The sequence below is a fragment of the Mchenga conophoros genome, linkage group LG8 (assembly GCF_057382185.1).
Source record: "Mchenga conophoros isolate Kocher_MC1m ecotype Shallow Benthic linkage group LG8, M_conophoros_male_GT1.1, whole genome shotgun sequence".
Taxonomy (NCBI): domain Eukaryota; kingdom Metazoa; phylum Chordata; class Actinopteri; order Cichliformes; family Cichlidae; genus Mchenga; species Mchenga conophoros.
Genome location: NC_140533.1, coordinates 27,465,985 through 27,487,103, shown reverse-complemented (window position 1 = coordinate 27,487,103; position 21,119 = coordinate 27,465,985). Strand labels below are relative to the sequence as shown.

The window sequence follows — 21,119 nt, the reverse complement described above, 5'->3', positions numbered from 1 at the left end:
AGCTGAAACAGGCTCGCAGTGGTTTCTGCTCCAAACTGGACAGGCTGGCATCCCTTTGTTATGCTTTAACAGACTTTACTTAATCTGATCAAAGTTTGAGTAGTAAAAATAATCATTTTAAATTCAGAATCTTTAATATGAAAGTTTATTCAACATATAAAACATCTGAAAACATTTCATGTCAATAAAAGTCACAAATGCTGTTCAACATAATAAAATGAGTGGAAACTAAATTTGTCTTTGAATGAATAATGCCCATGTGGGTATACATGCAAACATTTCAGCAACAAATCTTCATGATAAAATCCAAAAATGAAGTGTAGTCAATCGCCCCCCTCCCCCCTGCTGGATTTTTAATTTAAAAAAAAGAAAAAAAAAAAAAGCTGGTGCATATTTTCCAAATAAATTCTAAGCAGAAAAACATTTTGTAATTATTGCATTTTCTCTCCACCTCAACACCAGCTCTGCTTTTTGGTGTAAACTACACTTTCCCCAATTACACAGAAAACTGTCAGAAATCATCAACCTATAAAATAAAGGGTTACGACAGAGTTGATGTATAGCTTTGACCGCATCTCCTCTGCAGTTAGCTTTTTACTCTCGTAAAACCAAAACAAGACAGATTCCCCTTCACCATCATTGTGCAAATACAGCAGTGAAATAGCTTTTACTGTTACACGAATTAAAGCTGGTTCTGTTTAAGGCACAAATACAAGTACAAAAAAAAAAAAACTGCAGTCAGGAGAGTGAGAATTTACATGCTACATGATTGCAACCAGGTGCATTGTATGGTTAAATGTTCTCAGTAATCCACACATGCTCTCTTCCTACGCTGAGCTGAGAAATCCATGAATTCCTCTGAGCTTTGAGTCAGAGCGCCCTCTGCTGGCCACACTTCTACTGTGCAGGTGAGAATCACACACACACCATCTCCTCTCGCTGGTGCTGCTCGACACAGTGAAAGTCTGACTGCTCATGGCAGCCGCAGCATGGATCCGAATCAAAGTGCACGTCATCAACATGGTCCCCAAAGCGCTAAAAAGTCTGTCTAACGCGGCTAATTAAACCGTCTCCGGTGGGGCCGCTGCTCGTTAATTAAAATTTAAAAAAAAAAAAAAAACGCTACAGTCTGGAGCCGCACGATGTGGAGAATGTGTTTAAAACCAAAGGGAGGAGGAGCAGAGAGTATGCTTTTCGCCCGTCTTCCCTCGAGTCCTCATCCCACAGCCTGATAAATTCATCACACTGCAGTGAGAGATTTTCTTTGACAACCTGAGTGGGGAGTTTGGGTGGTGGTGATGCAGCTGGGCAGAGGTGAGGTGAAGGAGCTGTGGGTTTATAGTGCTACGCAGACGCAGGGGTGTTTGAGGCACACTGGCAGGATGCCCTTGTTGATTTGATGAAACTCGACCAACTGCAGGAGGTCAATAAAGAGCGTGTCGCCGTCGTCCATGGTGTAGTACTTCCTGCCGCTGTTCTCAAACTGCAAACACGAAGATGATCAAAATTAGGGCGCGTCATACGCACAGAAGGCTTCTCCTTTTAAGCAGGGACTGAATGAAGGGAACTCACTGGGATCACCAGGTAGTGTTTGGTCTTCAGCTGATAGCACAGCGACAGGACGAAGCACTGAGCGTGCTGTTGGCTGTCACGAATCAGGAACATCCTGCAAAAAGCAGCTCGAGTTAAAACTGCGAGAGAAATGCACGACAGACAATCCTTCAGCCTGTGGGATCACTGGTAGAGCTACACAGAGGACATGCTTTATGTCAACTTGGCCAGTAAACCCAAATATATGATCTTCAGCACATCACTGAAACCTTCCTCTATTAAATCTGACAGGGTGGATGCTGTATGGAGTATTTTAGTACACTGCACAAAAGCACCATGAGAGGCGACCTCTACAGGTTAAAGATTGCAACTGCAAGAAGTAAACTTTGTTCATGTTTAAAAAAAACAAAACAAAAAAAACCCACAAAGCTGTATTGAGCAAGTAAATCAGGTCGCCCAGCAAATATGGTGAAACATTCATGGGAGCTGAGCTGTAACAAAACATGGTAGCAGCATGCAAGCCTTCCAGTGAGCCATCGAGCACCAATGAGGCTTTGTGGACTACTTAGGAATTGTAAGTAAAGATGGTAACGCTTCGCACAGGAACCCTTTCAGCTCAGTGATGAGCAGAAAGTGTCAGTGGTTCCCTCTGAGAATAACAAAAGGGAGAAATAAGGGCATCACCATGTTCCCTCTGAGGTTGGGTTGTGGTGGCAGCAGGCTAAGTAGAGCAGTGGGCCTTTCCAGTTCCTTCTAGGTGACCTAACCCAGTCCGGATGAGACAGATAATCTGTCCCCATCTGTGTGTTTGGCTAACATTAATAGCAGTAGCACAACCTCAGTTTTACATTCGCATGCTAAATACTCTCCATACACAACTACTTGAATACAAACGATCAGTCCACAAGACACTCTTACAGATGTGATGCCTTTATCACTCACCCGTCCACCAGCCCCTGCTTCTCTATCAGTCTCTGTGCTTCTTTTCTGGAAACACCACCATGAAACCACAGCTGGGTCTTGTGGATGGCTAATAAGAAAATAAAAATAAATAAAATAAAAAAAAAAAAAACAAAAAAAAAAAACACAACCACCCCCAGACAACGACCCACATCTCCACTCATGTGAACTTACAGGAAGGGCTCACAGCAGAGTTCAGGTTAGGCAGACTGCACCTCAGGGCCTCTCGCCTCTGTGGCAGAGAAGGAAAAACAAGCAAGAGAAACCAGTTGAAACATCAGTCACCTCGCCTCCCAAAACAAAACACAGTAATCTCAGGCTGGGTGGTGAGTTAGCTGTAGTCTAGGTTTATCACATCAAGCTAAGAGCAAACGCCGATCAAACACAGGGAATCTAAATTTCTGTGGAAGAGAAAATCATGAAGAATTGAAGGTCTACATCTGTACCAGATATTTGTTGTGAAAAGAATTTATTCCCTTTTAGAGATCTGTATAAATATGCATGTTTTTATTAAATGTGGAAATAAAGCCTGCACCATCTCTGCTTGGATGCCTGACATCTCTCTCTCTCCCCGACAGCAGTGGCTGTCAGGCTTCAGTTGCTGATTTAGTGACTTTTTCCCCTCCAAAGAGCGCCTAGTGAAAAATCTATGGACGGTGCAGAGAAGGATTTGCTCTCCTGCCGCAGGCACACCTCACTCTGACTGCTGTTTACGGCGAGCAGCACCCACTCACTGTGGAACGGGGAAAAAAAATAAAAAAAATAAGACATCTTGTGGTGTCTAAATTCCTCCGTCAGCAACCAATTTAGATTTTTCCATTAATTTTCCCATTGGTCCCATCTCACATGTACCAATTTGCATCGATGTACACAAAGTGAATATTTTTCACTTTTAAAAAAAATAAATATCGTGAAAAAGTCCACATTTGGATGCCGGAGGTTTGACGCTGCCATGGATCATTTCACCACTCATGTTTATTTATTAGCCCATTAGTTATTTTAATGGTGTTGTCATCTGTTAGGTTTAAATAGTAAAACTTCTCAGCAAGGCAATAAAAACTTTTTATGATTCTAGTTTGAATATAATGGTCTGACATTTTTTCCCTTGGTTGCCACAGCGACGGGTGAACGGTTAAGAGTGTCCACAACATTTAGTTTGTGCTGCAGACATTTCAAGCATTCTGGGCTGAATGTAAACAAAACAACAAGACAATTATTGATGTTATTTTGTGACCATTCACTGTTCGCCATGAGGTCGAGCTGAAACCACATTACATAAGCATCCTCACCAGGTTTCCTTTTAAAGCCTTTACAGCAAGTTTGATGGATGCTCAGATTAAAGACGTTTCACAAGTTTCACACAGGGATTATCTGGACATACTGAGTGAAACCCGAGCTGTGATTCAGAGGCCGCTCGAAGCACATCTCTGTAGGATGTCAGAGAGTAGATATTCCAAATATGTTCATTCCTCCCGGCTGCTGCTCAAACCTTGTGTTTGTAAAGGGGAAGTTTACAATTAAGAAAAATAAAGTATGCCAAGTTAATCAGCAGTCACCGTTTGCTGTGCAGCAGTGGAAATGCTGACAACCATCACTGGAATATTTTAAAGCAAGCTCTGAAGCCTCAGAGGGGGAGGTGGGGGGGTTACTTTCATCTGAGAGCGCTAAAATAATTTTGTTTCTATATATAAAACCGTACAAGTGTCCTTTTAAAGTTTCTGCTTCAGTGATGTTATTAAAAGCTGTGCTTTACACGGGGTCATAACGTTGCATATAAAGCTAACAGGGATTTTATGACTCTTCCAATCAGCTCTGGAGTCTCGGCCAACTCGCCGTCAGTGTCACAGGCCGGAGCTGTTCTGGATCAGCCTCACTGCTCTCAGGTAGCACACGTCAGCTGCAAACCCGTGAGTACAATCACTGGACACTATCCAACCAGGACCAAACTGTACTAACGTGCTGGAAAGGTGCTCCATTAATAGTTTCTTTAAATTAAAAATGGGGGTCTGGTCCTGCATCAGCACCTCCCTCCATCCTTACCCTCCATGCAAGCCCCTCCTCCCGCTCTGCACTCTGGGCTTCCATCGGGTTCTGGATGACCCTCCCGCCAGCCTTCCCAGAGAAGTCCATGGCCACCAGGCTAGCCTCCGACTTTGACTGCCCACACAGATAAAAGAAGAGCATGAACATGAGGACGATCCAAAGAGGCTCAAACTCTGTGCATCGTGTGTGAGGAGCTCACTTTGCCATCTGCTAATTTGGATCCTTCCACTTTTTGTGGAGCTGCTTTGGACATCTCATAGTTACGCTGAAGCTGCTTCCCGTACTGACAGCACACAAGATGGTTGTAAGTACACATGGAAAATAAAATGATAAACAAGGCGTTTCTTGCATAAATATGGACAATACCTTGAACAATCTGAAGGCGGACGTCCAACAAGTTCGTGTCTGCTCGTTCTCAGCACACAGGATCTTCAGGTCCTGAACACGGATGGGATTTTTGGAAGGCTGTGCAAACACAAGTGAAAAGGTATATTTAATGGAGGTGCACAGAAACATGAAAGAAACTGCCAAAACTTAGAATAAAACAGAAATAAATGTCTCAATATGAGAGACTGGGCCACACACACACACACACACACACACACACACACACACAGCTCCCCAATCTTTTATTTTCCATGGCAAACAAAAAGATCGTCATTCGATTCAGTGTAAATCTAACAAATCAAAACATGCAGTGCTACCAGCAGCCATAAGAAGCTGCTATTGGCTGACTGATGAGTTGAGCTGCTGTGAGACTCATTGCATGGTCGTCCACTGTGAGATGGAGGACTCCTCCAACCAGAACCTGCAGCAGGAGGAGAGCCAGTGCTCCATTTTCGCAAACCCTAGTCCAAGATGGTGGCGCCCGCGTACATCCAGCTCAATGACAAGAAAGCCAATATTTGCACCACAACTCCGTGTCAAACTATATTTAGTATCATTAATAAATTTAGACAATGTAGCTGCTCCACATGCACACCATGCTGCAGCTTGTAGCGATTTTTGGGTGTCATTTAATTTTCCTTTCAGGATATCAGGAACTGGACTCCTGACCATCTCAATCCAGCCTCCAGGCCAAATTTTCCCCATGTGTGTTTTCAATTCAGCGGCTAATCTGCAGTAAAGAAAACAGGAATGATGCCACATCTCAGCAAAGGAGTTCTGATTTTGTGCGTGCAGGTTCACCGTCATGGCTTCAGAGCCATCATTAATCCACCCGTTTCCTTCTTCGTGTGACAAGTGAAAGTGATCTTTATTGACTCAATGAGCCACAAAGACTACACAGGCAAGAGGAATGCTAAATTGAAGAGGTGACTGAACAAACATGAAAAGAAAAAAAAAAAAAAAAGCTCACCTTAATGCAGAAGGTGAAGTCTGTCGGCGCTCCGTATAGTTTACGGCTGTTCACCACAGTGTAGACGTTCAGATCGCCCAGATCAGCCACATACTGCAGGTGACGAGGCTCCTGCACGAAGACACACACAGAACCTCGATTTACTCAAACTAGAGGTCATGTAGTTACTGTGACTAAAGTCTGTGACTGTGCTGGACCTGCTGACCTTGGACGAGCCCTTGCTGGAGCTGTAGAGTCCCGAGCGGCGCAGGAAGAAATAGACCTTCTTCCAGGCCTTTCGACTTGGTTCTTTAACATGCAGGAAACCCTGGATCTCCGGACAGGTCCCAGACTTGAGCAGGTTCTGATGAGTAAACACGACTCATTACTACAGCATTACTGCAGGAACCTCAAATCACATACTTCCATACTTTGAAAGCACTTCAGCACTCAGAGACTCCAAGTACTCAGATGATTTAGGCACGAGTAAATGTGCATTTTGAAAGCATCTCTCTCATATTTTGTTTTAAATAGTTTTAAGAGCAGAGTCAAGGACAATGCTTTTCAGATTAAAAAATATTCAAATTCAAATTTTATTTGTCACGTACACAGTCATACACAGTACGATATGTAGTGAAATGCTTGGACAACTGCTCGTGACCTAAAGAAAACAAAAAAGGAAAGGCTATGAATATATATATTCATTCTAGTATTTTCCTCACAGTGAGGATTACGGCTTTTTAATCCAGCACAGGTATCAAATCAGAACTTGGCTTTGACTCTCCGCCAGCACTACGGTACTGATACTTCATCATAACTGGAGAAAGCCAGATCAGTGCCGAGTGTAGAGCACAGCCAGCCAAGACTGGCAGAATTTTCAAAGCGTTGCAGGTCAGACGACACATTGCAATTTTTTCTAAAGTTCAAACGCAGAGCCCCAAATCTTTAAACTTTATACAGATTTTCTGTGAGTTAAATCTCTTAGAAACCCAGAGAGTCTGATTTGTTGGTTCTTTTGAGTTAATGAAAAAAGAAAAAAAAAAGTCTTGAAATGTGAATTTCAATGTGATTAAAACAATTTAACCAGTCGTTTGGTTTTTCCATGCATCAGTAAGAGTTTTTTTTTTTTATTAAAACTTAATTAAAAACAAATACTGGCTTTTTACTTTTTAGTAATATTCATGCTGGACCCATTTCTTTTTTTTGGCTGTACCCTATCATTCTGATTGAACCTTTGTAAATACACGTTTCATTTTACATTGTCAATTATAATCTTAAGACGTTTTGGTTTCGCAGTGTAAACCACTGAGCAGCAACATTAAACATCATTAAGCTCTGAGCTGACAGATCTAGCAGTGCTTTCAGCGAGCCGTTGTGATTGAGCTTCTGATTTCAGGATGGTTTACCTTAATGAGCTCTGATGACGTCATACCCTTGTTGACATCAGCGCTGTCGGAGATCATGGACTCTGGGAAGAAGAGCTGTGAGAAGAAGCAGAGGACTGTCATTATACCCCTGAAACGATCAGACACTCATTTACATGACAAAGAAGCTTCTTCTCCTCCTGTGACTTCATCATCCAACCAATCAGTGAGCAGGGAACACGACAAACTACACAAAGATAAATATACACCACACCTTCCACCAATCATGATCCTTTGTTCAAGACGTGGAGAGAAAAAAAAATTTAATAAAATGAGAGGTGATCAGAAAAAGCCCGAGGTAAATTTCCAGTCGTGTGCACAAAGAAATCAAACTGGTGCCAAACTGGCACTTTCAAAGTGCCCAGAGGGAGACGGCTGCTGTGGTTTTGTTAGCTTAAAACATGCAGGTTTCTGCACGTTCATCAACTTAAATTTAACACTAACGCAGACGGTTAATACCCAGTGTGCCCGGAGCGTGAAGATTTGATGGAAAACCAACGAGGAAACAAACTCTTATTATTGGCATTAAAATCTCGTTCATATAAAGGAATAACTGCACTCGCAGGACTTGCATAACTGCTATAAAAGATAATTATGCATAAACAAAATTAAAACCCACAAAAGAAATTTCATCATCAGATTTTAAAAAAAAAAAAAACTGTTGAAACCATCCAACAGTCTGCAAAGTGAAGCATTTATGTTGTAATGTGACCGAGCAAAGATTAAATAAAGAACATTTACTCTGCAGCTTTTGTTTTCAGTGCTGTAGCCACAAATGTGGCTGGATGGGTAATTCCAGCACCAGAGGAAAGAAAATAACACCCATTGTCTGACAGGTGCTAACGTGCAGAAACGTTTTACACAATCCCAGAAAGGCAAAGTGTCTGCTGGAGTCACTGGACTGTGTTACCGACTGATTTCAGTGCAGCATTGAGCAAATGCAGCATTTACAACGTGGGAAAATCCCCACAAACAGTGTTCAGCTCAACACTTCACAGATCCAGAAAGATGGGCCAGATGTGCTGCAGAGGTGGACCAACATCTGACTTGGTCAACACCCGGTGTGCACCCTCTGCTCAAAAGCTCTTGCGATCAGACTCAAGACACCAACAGAGAGCTGCAGGAGCAAAACGCCAACCTACGTCAACTGATGGAAAATAACACGAGGCTAAGAGGACAAAGAGAAAAGCTAATAAAGTTTACATAAATTATTTTAAAATCTGATCTTAAAATATCCCCGAGTATATCCAGGGTTTGAACTTAAAATGCACTTCTGGATCTGTAAAATCTACCATGATGAGATGCAGATGTGACAGGACAGCAAAAAGAAAACTACCAAAACAAAGACAAAAGCAGAGATTGCAGATATTAAAATCTATGGCAAGAAGAGGAAAATGCATAACCTGCAATTACACTCACAACTACATGCTACACATTTAAGGAGGAACTCCAGCCAACTGTACTATGAAATATGAATTTCAAGCCCTGTATATGTATAATAGGAGCAGTTACACCAATTATTTGACATGTACTGAAGAGGAGAGGACAGTTTCCCCAGTCTGCATCCCTGACAGCTCCCCCCTCTCTGTGAGGACAGTGTGGTCCAGCAGTGCTTTGGCTTTAAGAAATGTGCAGCTGCAAGTTAATCAGAGGAAACTGGCATTCATATTTAACCACATTCAGCTTGAGCGCATGGATGCTAGCGTTAGCCACTAATGTGACATAATTTAGCAACACTTCAGAGAATGCAGTATTTTCTTACTTTCACTAACATCATCTTTAACTGTGCTTCACAATTTCTGTTGCTTTATGCAACTGTGCAAGTTTAAGGCCTAAATGTATGATCTTATTCACTGCTGAGCCTTCTGGAGGCAGTGTGGGCACACGTTAGAGAGCTGTGGGACGGGACTGTTTTCAGTGCGTTTCAAGTGTCGTTTCTGTTTAACAGCACAGGTGACAGCACAGAGTCGATGTAATGAAATATCTGAGGAATTAAGTCAGTGTGTCTGCACCAGCACGCAACCTGACAATCAAGCCACCATGACGTCAGGCCTTATTAACATCCACTGCACCGACTTGTTTAATAAAGACGCTGAAAATACCTCTGCTCAGAGTCTGCTGTTATGCAAGAAGGAAAAAGGGTTATTCATCTTAGAGTTCTCTCCTTAGATTTGCATTGTCACATGGTTTTAAACAAACGGCTAGCTGCATACCATTGGCTTCCTGAAGAACTCGTACTTGGCGTAGTTCTTGCAGAACATAAACCTCGTGTCACCCTTCAGAGACCAGGTCGCCTGAACCTCCAACACAACCTCGTGGTCCTCCAGACACCTCTCTGTGGAGACAGGATGAGGTATGAGAAATTTCGACATGCCGCAGTTAAAAGGTTCGTTCACCGCGTCGTCTTACCCAGACCGAGGGTGGGATGGACTTCGAGGAGGGCCCAGTTTTCCTGGTCGCTGCAGTGAGCCGTCTGCACCAACATGTGGCACGCCTCCCTGGCTGTGGCTCCTGGAGAAACCCACACCGACCTGCTATGGCTGTCCTCTCCATACACCTTAATCGCCTGAACCACACACACACACACACACACACACAAAATTACCAAAAACATCATGTTTTATCCAATACTTCACACATAATGAAGTCAGCTGATGCTAATATTAATCTTTGTTAAAACAAAATTAGAAACAAAATCTAACTTCATATGATAAGTGATAGGTCACCGAGTTAAGGGAGGAGCAGAAGAACGCTCCGTTTTAAGAATTCAGTGTGAGACTCAGCTTTGAGGTTCATATTACCTCCAATTACACACTTGCCGTACCACCTAGTGACAATTATCACAACCACATCAGGCAATAAATAAACTATAATAACCAGATGAGGAAAATAGATCAGTGTTGGATTTGGAATGAGCCAATGAAAACTGCTTTTTAAAAGCAGCATTTAGGATCCTGGAGAGAGACTGCAGATGCTCTGCTCGTATCACCACTGAGGTGCTAGACGCTACGTGCACAGTATGATATCAAGCTCACTGCTGGCACCACTGGCTATACCTGTGGAACAACTGTAGTGCGAGGTAAAAACAGCACTGAGACGCAAACAAGTGCGCTACACGGGTCTTGCAGCTGGTTTTGGCACCGTTTCAACATCAGCGCATTCGAGACAAGCAGCCAAGATCCTGCCAACTGTTGTGCAACGTCAGACAGCCACAATGTATTTAATAAGCCTTGACACTTAAATTGAAGGACTTTTAAATTCTTCCTAATTTTAGTGTGACATGAGCGAGGCTTGTTTTAGTCTTCATCTTGTTTGCATCTTAACTTTGAGCATCTACACCGCAGGCTTCAGACCCAATCCTCTCCCATCTTCATCTGCACACGCTGAAGTAAACAGACCGATGAAGCAGTCGTGTCCATGCACTCCCGATGCTGCTGAGGTGAACTGAGTGCAGGTTATTCACCGGTCAGGATGAGACAGAGCGCTGCTGTCTGACACTGTCTGGATCTCGCAGCACGCTTTCAAGCAAAAGACAACGAACCTGCCCGACCAGAAACCCCTGAAACCTGCGCCTGTCAATCAATTAAGTCCAGACTGGTTGGGCGAGTGACTGCGTCAGACATAATAAATAATAGGTACCCATTGACCAAGTGGGATTATGGGGGAGGAAAATTCTTTTAGCTGAAATCCCCACAGGTCAGCATCCAGTCAGTCCACGGACTATTCACTCGGCTCATTTGAAAAAGATAAATACATACGTTTCCGTATTTAAGACACAAAGCTCATGATTTTATCTTTTAATCCAAAAGGAACTGGTTTCACTGGTTTACTACAAACACCTTTACACTCATGCACATGTGCGCTAATGGAAAGCAAAGAGTGAAGATTATCCTCTATGCTAGTCATTCATAACCTCCAGATCGCCACAGCCCATTTGGAAAGCTGAAAATCTTCTGCAGCCCACACGCAGCTGACTCACGACTCTGTTCACGAGCTTTTGTGTTTCCAGATTCATTTCAATCTCATCCCTCGTTTGTTTCTTTTCAGGTTAATGCTCCATTAACGACTTTGCATCCTGCGCTGGTTTAGTTTTTCCTGCTACTGATGGGATCAAAAACAGGTCAGGATGCATTATTTTTAATCAAGATTACTAAATTAAAACTTTTTAAATTAATTGTTTGATGGCTCAATGTTACCTGTGCATTTGAGTTGATCATTTCATTTTCAGAATTTTTGGAAACCAAAATGGTAAATTAAATTAAAACCCAATTAATCAGCTTGTGCAAAGATCCTCTGCTTTTTGTGCCAGCACCAGATGTTTAACCAGCTGCAGGGAGTCAGAAATTTACCAAGGTCCAACATGGATACATCCCGGCTCAGAGACGGTGTGTTGGAGGAACAGAGTTCAGGTTTCTTTGCAGGACAGTCAAGTTCTTCCACAGCAAAGTGGAAAAAGGATTTATTATTTATGGAAGTGCTTTTGGCCATTCCTTGTGTCTGCATGACTAAACTCCTGTGCACAAATTGTGGCCTCAAAGCTGGACTCACTCTCTCGCTCAGCTTCTTGATCTGGATGAACTCACCATTCTGTGATTTTACAGATGGCAGCAAAGATCAGCTTTAGTTTCAGTATTTTATCGCTGTGTGTGGAGCTGCTGGTGATGGATGGGAGCAGCTGAAAAGATTGTTTTCTTCCCCTTTAAGCTTGCTGAGCAGGTGGTGTGACAAAAAGACTTTCACTGGGTTTTTGATTGTGATACGCTAATGAAGCGCGTCTGCTGTCGAACCTGAAAATAAATTTTTCACTCCACCTGGGTTCACCGTCCCAGTCATGGCGCCTCTGTGCTGCTGGCCATGTGTAAAAGAAGGCAGGCTGCAGCTTCATCTTAAAGCCCACGCAGAGTCACACTCAGTTTCACTAACCTCAAACGATTCATTTAAAGAGAAGGAAGTCTACTGACTATTGGGACACTGATTTTGTTGAACCCTGGAAAGACCTGAAGACTGCCTCAGGGGAACAAAAAGTTAAGTCACGCCGAGTGCATTTCAGCTCACGCAGACGTCACTCAAATCGAGGGTGACAAAAGGTAAGAGCATCGATATTTTCTGGTGGAATATTCAGAAAAAAAGTGAAGTAATAAATCCAGTCCACAGCTGGCTCGCGCAACACGCTGACATGCTGATGTAACTGCAGACATGCTTACTCTGGCAGTGTTTGTGATTCAAAATAAGTCCATGCAGGCATGGCAACATAGCTCTGCTGTCAGTCACAATCAGACAGGTAAAGGCCCCGTGTTCTGATAGCACCTGTCAGCCAAGCAGGTGTGATGGAATTCACTCAGTAGAAGCTCTGATTAGCCCAAACAAACACTTTCTAAAAGTACAATAAATCCCATGAAAATAAAAGACCTAAACCAACAGAGTGTTTCTCCATGTCGTACTTTCTAACTCCTCTAGCCGCAAGTGAAACTGAAATTACAACCTAATGTAGAAGAAAAAAAAAAAAAAAAAAAAAAAAAACAGGAGGATCCACTGGGGACAGCTTTCAAAGGTGGATTAATGATAATTTGCCTGCAGAATTGTAAAACGTATTCTTTTAAAAGGCATGACTGAAAGTCTGAAATGAGGTTTGAATTCAGGGAAACTGAAAATGGGGAATGAAAGGATTAAACATGCAGTGGTCACTTTAACAAAATAGTCAAAATAAAGAGACTTTAGAGCTATTAAAAACACAAAAAGAATACTTACTACTGGAAACATTTAAAGGGTTACCTTGGATCTCTGAATTAGCTGATTAGGAAGGACACTTACATGTTTGTCACTCGACTGTGGTGGAAATGAACTGATGAGCACCGGAGATTTGGAAAGCTCAGGGAACGGGTTTGGTATGGACGGGACAGAGGAAGAGAACGACTCCACGCCCTTCGCCCTGAAACATTCAGACAGAAAGAACACAACGACATCAAAATGAGGCAAACTCAGAAAAACTGACAAATAAGCTCATTGTGCAGTTAAATGATAAGCCTAGTAATGTTCTATATTTATCTTGATGATAAAAAAAATTATCTACTGTAACAAGCATGATGCAGACACAATGAAGTCGATTATATTCATATCTATTGGTGCTGAGAATTGAGACAAATGAATCCCAACAACAAGTCTCACGTGTTTGAGACAGAAGTTGACGTAGCTAACTGCAGCGTGCACATAAACTCAACAACATGACAGGTCGCCCCTGCAGGCCTGCACTCATATTGCACGTTGATCAGACATTGAGAGGTCAGGTAAGGTACCAAGACAACATTCATTAGCAGCCAGTCATCGGTATCTGGTGATGAGCAGCTCGAGATCCTAGCTGGGTCTCCCTTTAGTCTGAGATTACAGGTGGTTTGCAATACCAAGCAGGATTTGAGACTTAGTGAGGTTTAAGCCTGGGTTTTCATGGGTGCTCACTTATTACCACATATATCACCATGGTAACTTACACTGCAGACCTACCTGCTAAAGAACAAGTTGTCTATAAAAGCCTCATCTCATGATCAATCGGGAAAAAAAAAATGGTGTCATAGTTCCTGGAATATTCCTCTCACCCAGATGTGCAGACTAAGATGATAACTGTTCAAAACCATGATAAACCTAAAACAGGGCGCCTCAGCCTTGCACCTGAATTTCTATAAAACTTGCCAGGTCTAGTCACAGCTCAGCTAAAACTTGTAAGCAACACATCAATTAAATCGAATATTAAACCATGAATGTAGTCTGGATTTCTTCCCAGGTTTCATGGGAATCATCCCCGTCACCCTATTAAGTCTCAGCTGACACAGCTGGATTTTTTCCTTTAGTTTTAAAGTCACGTAAATATTTATGCGCCACTTTTCCAAGTGCACTCCTCACATAGTGCTGCATTTGCTGTGAGATTTCCAGCTGTATAACATGCCTTTACCTCTTCTGCTCATGCAGAGTGAAGAAGACAGGTCAGATAATTTACAGCTGGAGGGAAAGTGAAAGAGGCAGACAGATGCTGTTATCTAATACTGTTTTAGCTGTTGGGCTGATATCAGCCCACTCATGGACACTAATAAAGCTAAATGATTCATAATCGTGTGTGTGTGTGTGTGTGTGTGTGTGTGGGGGGGACGGGACTGCAGCAGTGGGAGAGCCTATATTCTTTTTCCCACTGCTGGAAAGAGGAACCGGTCTCCTCTTCCTGATCTTGCCTAACGTGGAACACCTATTCATTTTACTGCGCTGACACCGAGGTGATGACATCTCTGCATCATGAGAACGTCGCTCTCTTTGTCTTAGCTCATCCATCAAGCCGTGATAAAGAACCCCAGCAAAGAAAAGAAGTCAAACAGCACCTGTGTGACATCTACCCACTGACAGCTCGCAGTATTTATTACATCTGCTGGGAGGAACAGAAACTCACTTCTTTAAACATCAGATGACTCTTGAGTCACTGACTTGAGTCAACATCCACCTCCTTCATGAGTTTAATGATTCATGTCCATGGTGTGTGTATTGAGCAGTCACCGTGACTAATGTGTGTGCTGGTCGTACCTGTTTGAGGTAATCAGGATGGGTTGGGAGTGGCGGATGGATGGCGAGTCTGATACCAGAGGAGCCAGAGTGAGAGTAGAGCTGCCCAACAGCGTCTCGGACGATTCCTCCTTCGTCTCTGAGCCCTCAAACACTTCTGACCATGAACCTGCCACCTCCATCATGTTACCTGAGGGCAAAGGTGAAGGTCAGCCCTTAGTCACAGGCTGCTCGAGAGCTCAGGTTTATTATTATAGCCGATGTCGTCCTTGTTGCAATGACCTTGCTGGTGAAATCCACATGCAAAATACTGCTGACCTTTACTCAGACAGAGGGAGTGTTCCAAGTGCTAAATGTATACTTAAAGCTTAATCAGCCAGCTGTACGTCACAAATGTGAGATTAAGCATAACAACATTTGTGCTGCATTATTGGAGCGATATTAATAGAAACAGTAAACACTTCCTGCTGATTCCAGATTTTCCATCCATTTATTTTTGACTACCCAAATCAGGGTCATGGTTGGGCTGGAGCCAGCTGTCATACGGCATTCGCACCTACAGCCAGTTTAGGATTAAACCATCATGGATGTTTTTGGACAAACTTTACATTATTTTGTATATATCCAGTATTTTTCATTAGCTATTGTTTCAGGATTATGTTCTATATTGATGGTTTAGTCAAAACATATTGACTAGATACAATTTCAAGCCCATTTTCTGTGTTACTTATGTTGGCCTTTTCTAAAAGTTTAAGCCTGTAGGGTAACAATCTCTTGTATCTGCCTCATTTTCATTCATTTCACCAAAACTACTTTCATAAGTTTTTCAAAATAAAAGACAGATATTATGCCACTGCCATTCAGAGGTACTACCTACTTTATTAGGAACACCTGCTCATCGCCTCACTAACACAGACAACAGCAGAAGTTCAAACCGAGCATCAGAATGGGGAAGGAATGGGGGGAGAGGAGGGAGAGACGCAATTTAAGGGAAGTGAGTTTGAATGTCGGAGATGATCTGAGATTTTTCCCCACATAGCCTTTATAATTTACAGATTATGATCTGAAAGGGAGAAAATGTTCAATAAGCAACGGTTCTCTTGGTTACATGATCAGTGCTCAGGTAGGCTGTGGGCTTTAGACAGCGACAGGACTACGAAGTGTTCAGAGCACCGCGAGTCACCACATGTCAGTGAACACGTCACAGACGAGCAGCTGGTCCAAAAATTATCTCCACACTTCAGTTAAATATAATTTCTTTGTTTTGAATTAAAATCTTCAATATAACATGAAGATAATAAGAGCAGAAAAATAATACTGCTTCACTTCCTAATAACAAGTACTGAAATGTGTATGCCTGCACTGAGATCACCAAATAAAATTTTTTTTTTTTTTTTTTTTTTAAAACCACACAACCTCACACGTTATCATTTATAATCTCAGGGAATACTTAAGCTTCTCTCTTCTCTTTAATTCATGACAGTAATATTAGAAAGGAGGTTTAGTTTTTAACCATATGTTGACAAACTACTGCACATAGAGGTTTGTTTTTCAGATCTGCTGCTGATCTCCGGAAGCTCTTTTTGTCACCATGTTTGTGCAAATTGGCGATAAACAAAATACCTCTCATAACATAACAATTACACGCATTAGCATACAATACTACTAGAACAACAGCTCGGTTGAGTCATGTTTGTCTTTCTGAAAATAAACCTGTGTGGCAGACAGCCCGAGATAAATGTGAACCTGATTTTCCACAAACACCTACTGCTGCGGCGCACCGTCTGAATATGAAAACAGATTTCCTTATAGGTCGCTGAACATTTCCGTAAACACCCACACCGTGCTGCAACAGAGAGCACTGATTTGGTTTGTATCAAATAAAAGAAAGCATGAAGTTTTAGTGTCGTTTTGTTTGTTTTTTAAATCATTTGCATTTTCAGGACGGGGTCTGTCTGTGTGGAGTTCACATGTTCTCCCCGTGTCTGCGTGAATTCTCTCCGGCTTCCTCACACAGTCCAGAGACATGCAGTTACTGGGGATAGGTTAATTGGTAACTAAATTGCCCATAGATGTGAATGGTTGTCTGTGTGCGTGTGTTAGCCCTGCAACAGACTGGCGACCTGTCCAGGGTGTACCCTGCCTGTCGCTCTAAGACAGCTGGGATAGGCTCCAGGCTCCAGCCCCCCCGCACCCATGAAAAGGATCAGCAGAAGAGGATTGATGGCATTTGCATTTTTTCCTGGAGCTGAACCATTTTAAACAAAAACAGTTTAACATTCTCTCAAAGATCTCTTCTCAAACTAGTACTGATTGCCACTAATAATTGAAGTACCCGCTCGGATACTTTAGGATTTTATCAAATACAAACCTCTTAAAAATCATTTTTAATCATTTATAAGCAAATTCTAGAAAAAAAAATACAAGTCAAGCTTATATAAAAACAGAGTTACAGGTTCATAAAAGCTGGAAAAGCAGGGTTAATACAGTTTTACTATCATTGTATTTACTTTGAGTTCACCGCTAACAAGGGTTTCTTTCTTTTTTTTAAGTTTCATATTTAGCTGGTGGAGAGGCGCTAGCCATGTGATAGACATCTTACACAGACATGTCTATCTTCTAAGACATTTGTTTATTCTGAAACGCTAAAAACATTTCCTCCATACTTCTTCCAAGATTTATGTTGAACCATCAGATACAACTTTCTGTTGCTCCGTCTAATCTAGTTTATTTTTATTTTAGTGAACCGATCTTTTCTCCTTAAATGATAATCTGCCAGAGCACATTCAGTCACATCAGGCAACATCTCACTTTAATAATTCTGCATCAGTTTGCCAACGGGTCCAAAAAGTGTCGTGCAAAAAGCCGTCTGCAGCAAACCGACCAGACAAATATACCTGTGACGCTTCTCCTAAACACTTTTCCTTGATCATGATGAAAAAAAAGTCATGAGATCAAGGAAAGGTGAGAAGGATAACTCCTAAAGACGTGAGGAAACAAAAACAAAAAAGAAAAGAATCTTTCTGCGCTTGCATGTTGCTGACGTCAAACTAAAATCCAGGAGGTGAATCTTCGATACTTTACCCACTGAGTTTTTACTGGCTTTCCTGAGCCACTGGTGAAAAATACCACTTCACTGCCAGAGCTGTAATTTCAAATAAATAGAAATGATGATCGAGAGCAGCTCCTGCCTTCATTTAAGCTTTCTGTGCCTGAAGTTCAATTAATTCATGCAACACTTAAATTCAGGTTAAAACTAATACTAATTTTTAAGGTTGAAACCATATCAGTGGGTCACAGCATGAAAGGGAAGCGAAACCAAACAAAACTGCAAATTAACATTTGCATGATCTGTGTCACTGATCACTGTAAGAAAGCGAACATATGTACTATTGGATGGCATCAGCTCTTTTCCTTGCATTAAGGAGGATCCAGTATATCCTCTGCTAAAGGACGCAACAAAGGAAGCATTGCAGTACCTTACAATTTTATCCCAAAATAAGATTTCACTATTACTTCCACCATCACAGCTCTCATACACACCGTCTCTAGTTTGAAGCAGCCTAGAAGTCTCCCCTGCTCTCACTGCGAGGTTCACTGTGGTTCAGAGTTTTGCTTCATGACATTTCAAGCAAACCACCATCAATTGTACCATCGGCAGTAAACCTGCTCCACCACCTCGCTGCTGTCAGTTTTACACCTCAGATTTGATCTGAATTTTATCACGCTCCTGTCATTTATCAGATTTCTCATTTTAAAATTATGCCAAGCTGCCAATTAAAGGCCTTCGAAACAAGGTTTGTTTCCAATTTGAAAACTTGACTCGTCACTTTTGACACGCATTTTTTATGATTCATATTCGAACAATTAGACATTGTCCTCTCTCAGAAAAGCCCTGAATGTCTACGCTGTACAGACACAATGAACCCAGAGCACACTGACTGGGTTTATTGTCTCCTTGTTATTGCCATGCAGATCGCGTAGCAGGTGACGAGCTGTGCTGCCAGTCTGCAGGTTTTTTAAAAAACACCATCCTTACATCAGAGCCGGGGTATCCGAACATTGCCTTTATTCTCAAAACAGCAGATCAATAACACTGCCCTGTTCAAACACAGACACCCAGTGTGCAGCGGTTAGTGGTGCAAAATCTCCCCAGTTTGAAAGAGCCATGTGTGAACAGGTGTACACGCGTTTAAAGAAGAAAAGCACCGGTGGACCTCAAAGCAGCTGAATGAAATCTGCAACTTCAAGTCAAGGGCTGCCAACACTATTCATCTGCTTGAAATGGCGTGTGTGCACGCGAAAAATCCCCATCACTACAAATAAAGTACCACAAACCCGAGTTACACATTAAAATATCAAAGTATTCATTTCAGACTGCAAAAGAAACAAACCCTCACCGAGTCACGTCTGATTGACTTCACTGTTAAGAAAGGGCCTTCTCACAATACAGCAGAGCAGTTTAACTGTATCAGCTGCAGACTGATTACTACTAAAATAACAGTTTAAATCTGGCTAATTTTCATAATTCATTCATTTGGCAACAATTTTCTGGGGTCTTTAAAATATCTAACAGATAAAAGTCTCAAACCTCTGAAGCTCATTAGTTTAATATATCTGATTTTGTATCATTCCTTATTAATAAGGGGCAAATCATCCCATTTTATTAGCGAAGTAGTGACCCTGTTTCTCCATAATCAAATTTCCCTCGAATAAATGCTTCACCAGTGGCAAAATTATTCATTTCACAGTTTAAGACTTGACTTTTAAGGGTTTTTTTTTTTGCCACATTTAGGTCTACCTCAGATGTGATTGATCATTTATCATTGACACACATTGCAATATACTCGTTCTACTATGAAATCTCTCACTTGTAATGATTTAACTTGTGAAAATGACATTTTATTGATTGATTTATTAGGATAAATAAGTCCAACTTCCTTTACAACTACTAAAAGTCGGAATGAATTATAATCCAACAGTACAGTTTACAGTAGGCCAATGATAAGGCTCCTCTTGTAGATACAGTACCTGAAACATGCCGACACATGGAGGGAAAACACTTATCACTGATTGGCAGTGTAGGCGTTTATCCGCCAACTAAGAAACACTGTTTCATAATTTCCCATTAAAGCTTCGACCTTATGTTAAGAAATGTGACACATTTATCTGTAGGCGTCAGTGAAACTGCCAGCAAACGTAACACCTGTGAGGTACAGATGTAGCGCTAGAACTTAATACTAAAATTAAGAAAAGTGTCTTAAACGTGTTTATTTTGTCCAATTCATTCAGTTATTTAGTTGAAACCAGGCCAATGATAAAGTCGGCCACGTTCGGCTAAACCCATCCCTAGATGTAATCTTTTATTGGCGAAATCACAGTGCGCTCAAGGGAAGGAATTCATTTCACAAGTCACACTCAAACCCTTAAAGCTTATCCCGGGGAATGTTTGGGTCAGCTCACAGCCTCTTATCACATCTGTAAATGAAAAGAGAGCCAGCTGTACAAACTGACAGCAGCAATTAAGTCCCAAATCACAGCTAACACAGGTGAGGCGTAAGCGCCGTCACAGAACTCCATAGTCAAACTGTGGGATAATCGCCCACGTGCTTTCCTATAACATCAGTCCAATTGAACACAGCTGTATTTCATTAAGACAAAAACAGTGATCAATTCGGTCAAGTTCGGTTGACTACACGAGTCATTTTAACATTATTTGGGAAATATTTGTTTGTTAGGTAAATAAACTGATTTCTCAAGTCCACCTTAAAGCCTTCAAGCATGGACTCAGGAATCTTTGAGTTCTCTCGACACATCGCGCTTCTTACCGCATCTGCAAACAATAAATAACGAGCTGTGCACCCTGGAAGCCCCAATAAGGCCCGAACTCAAGCCGACACAGGTGAGTTCTAGGCACGGCGCCAGAACTCTTTAATGAAACCACGAAAAAAAAAATGGTACAAGTGTCTTTACAAAGTGTCCGTCTAATTAAACACATACGTAATTAGTTTAAATTGAGCCAACGGCCAATTCGGCCGAGTTCGGCTGACACCTTGACTTAAGATAAAGCTTCATACGTGCTACAAAACCAGCCTGCACCTGTTCTGACAACCAGTTACCATCTTTGAAGACTTACCTGTAAACTCCGTCTGTTAGGTTGGCGGGTTTCAGCTGTCAACCATACTGTTAATATCCTACTCTGATGCTGAGCTTCGCGTTTTTCTAACCCAGGGCAGCCAAACAGAAAGCCGATAACTGCGTATGTG

The 21,119-nt window shown here is 41.9% G+C and overlaps 1 protein-coding gene across 1 annotated transcript; it reads right to left on the bottom strand.

Annotated features, from left to right (window-relative positions):
• Positions 1-122: 122 nt before the first annotated feature.
• On the bottom strand, positions 123-21,119 carry grb7 (growth factor receptor bound protein 7). The gene is made up of 15 exons (XM_085285384.1): positions 20,990-21,119; positions 14,875-15,043; positions 13,126-13,243; positions 9,724-9,880; positions 9,528-9,649; positions 7,297-7,371; positions 6,117-6,254; positions 5,912-6,022; positions 4,921-5,019; positions 4,754-4,837; positions 4,552-4,668; positions 2,686-2,743; positions 2,494-2,581; positions 1,573-1,666; positions 123-1,483 (listed from the first exon to the last, which is right to left on the bottom strand). Exons 2-15 carry the CDS (start codon positions 15,036-15,038, stop codon positions 1,337-1,339), a joined length of 1,572 nt encoding a protein of 523 aa, XP_085141510.1. The 5' UTR covers positions 15,039-15,043; positions 20,990-21,119; the 3' UTR covers positions 123-1,336.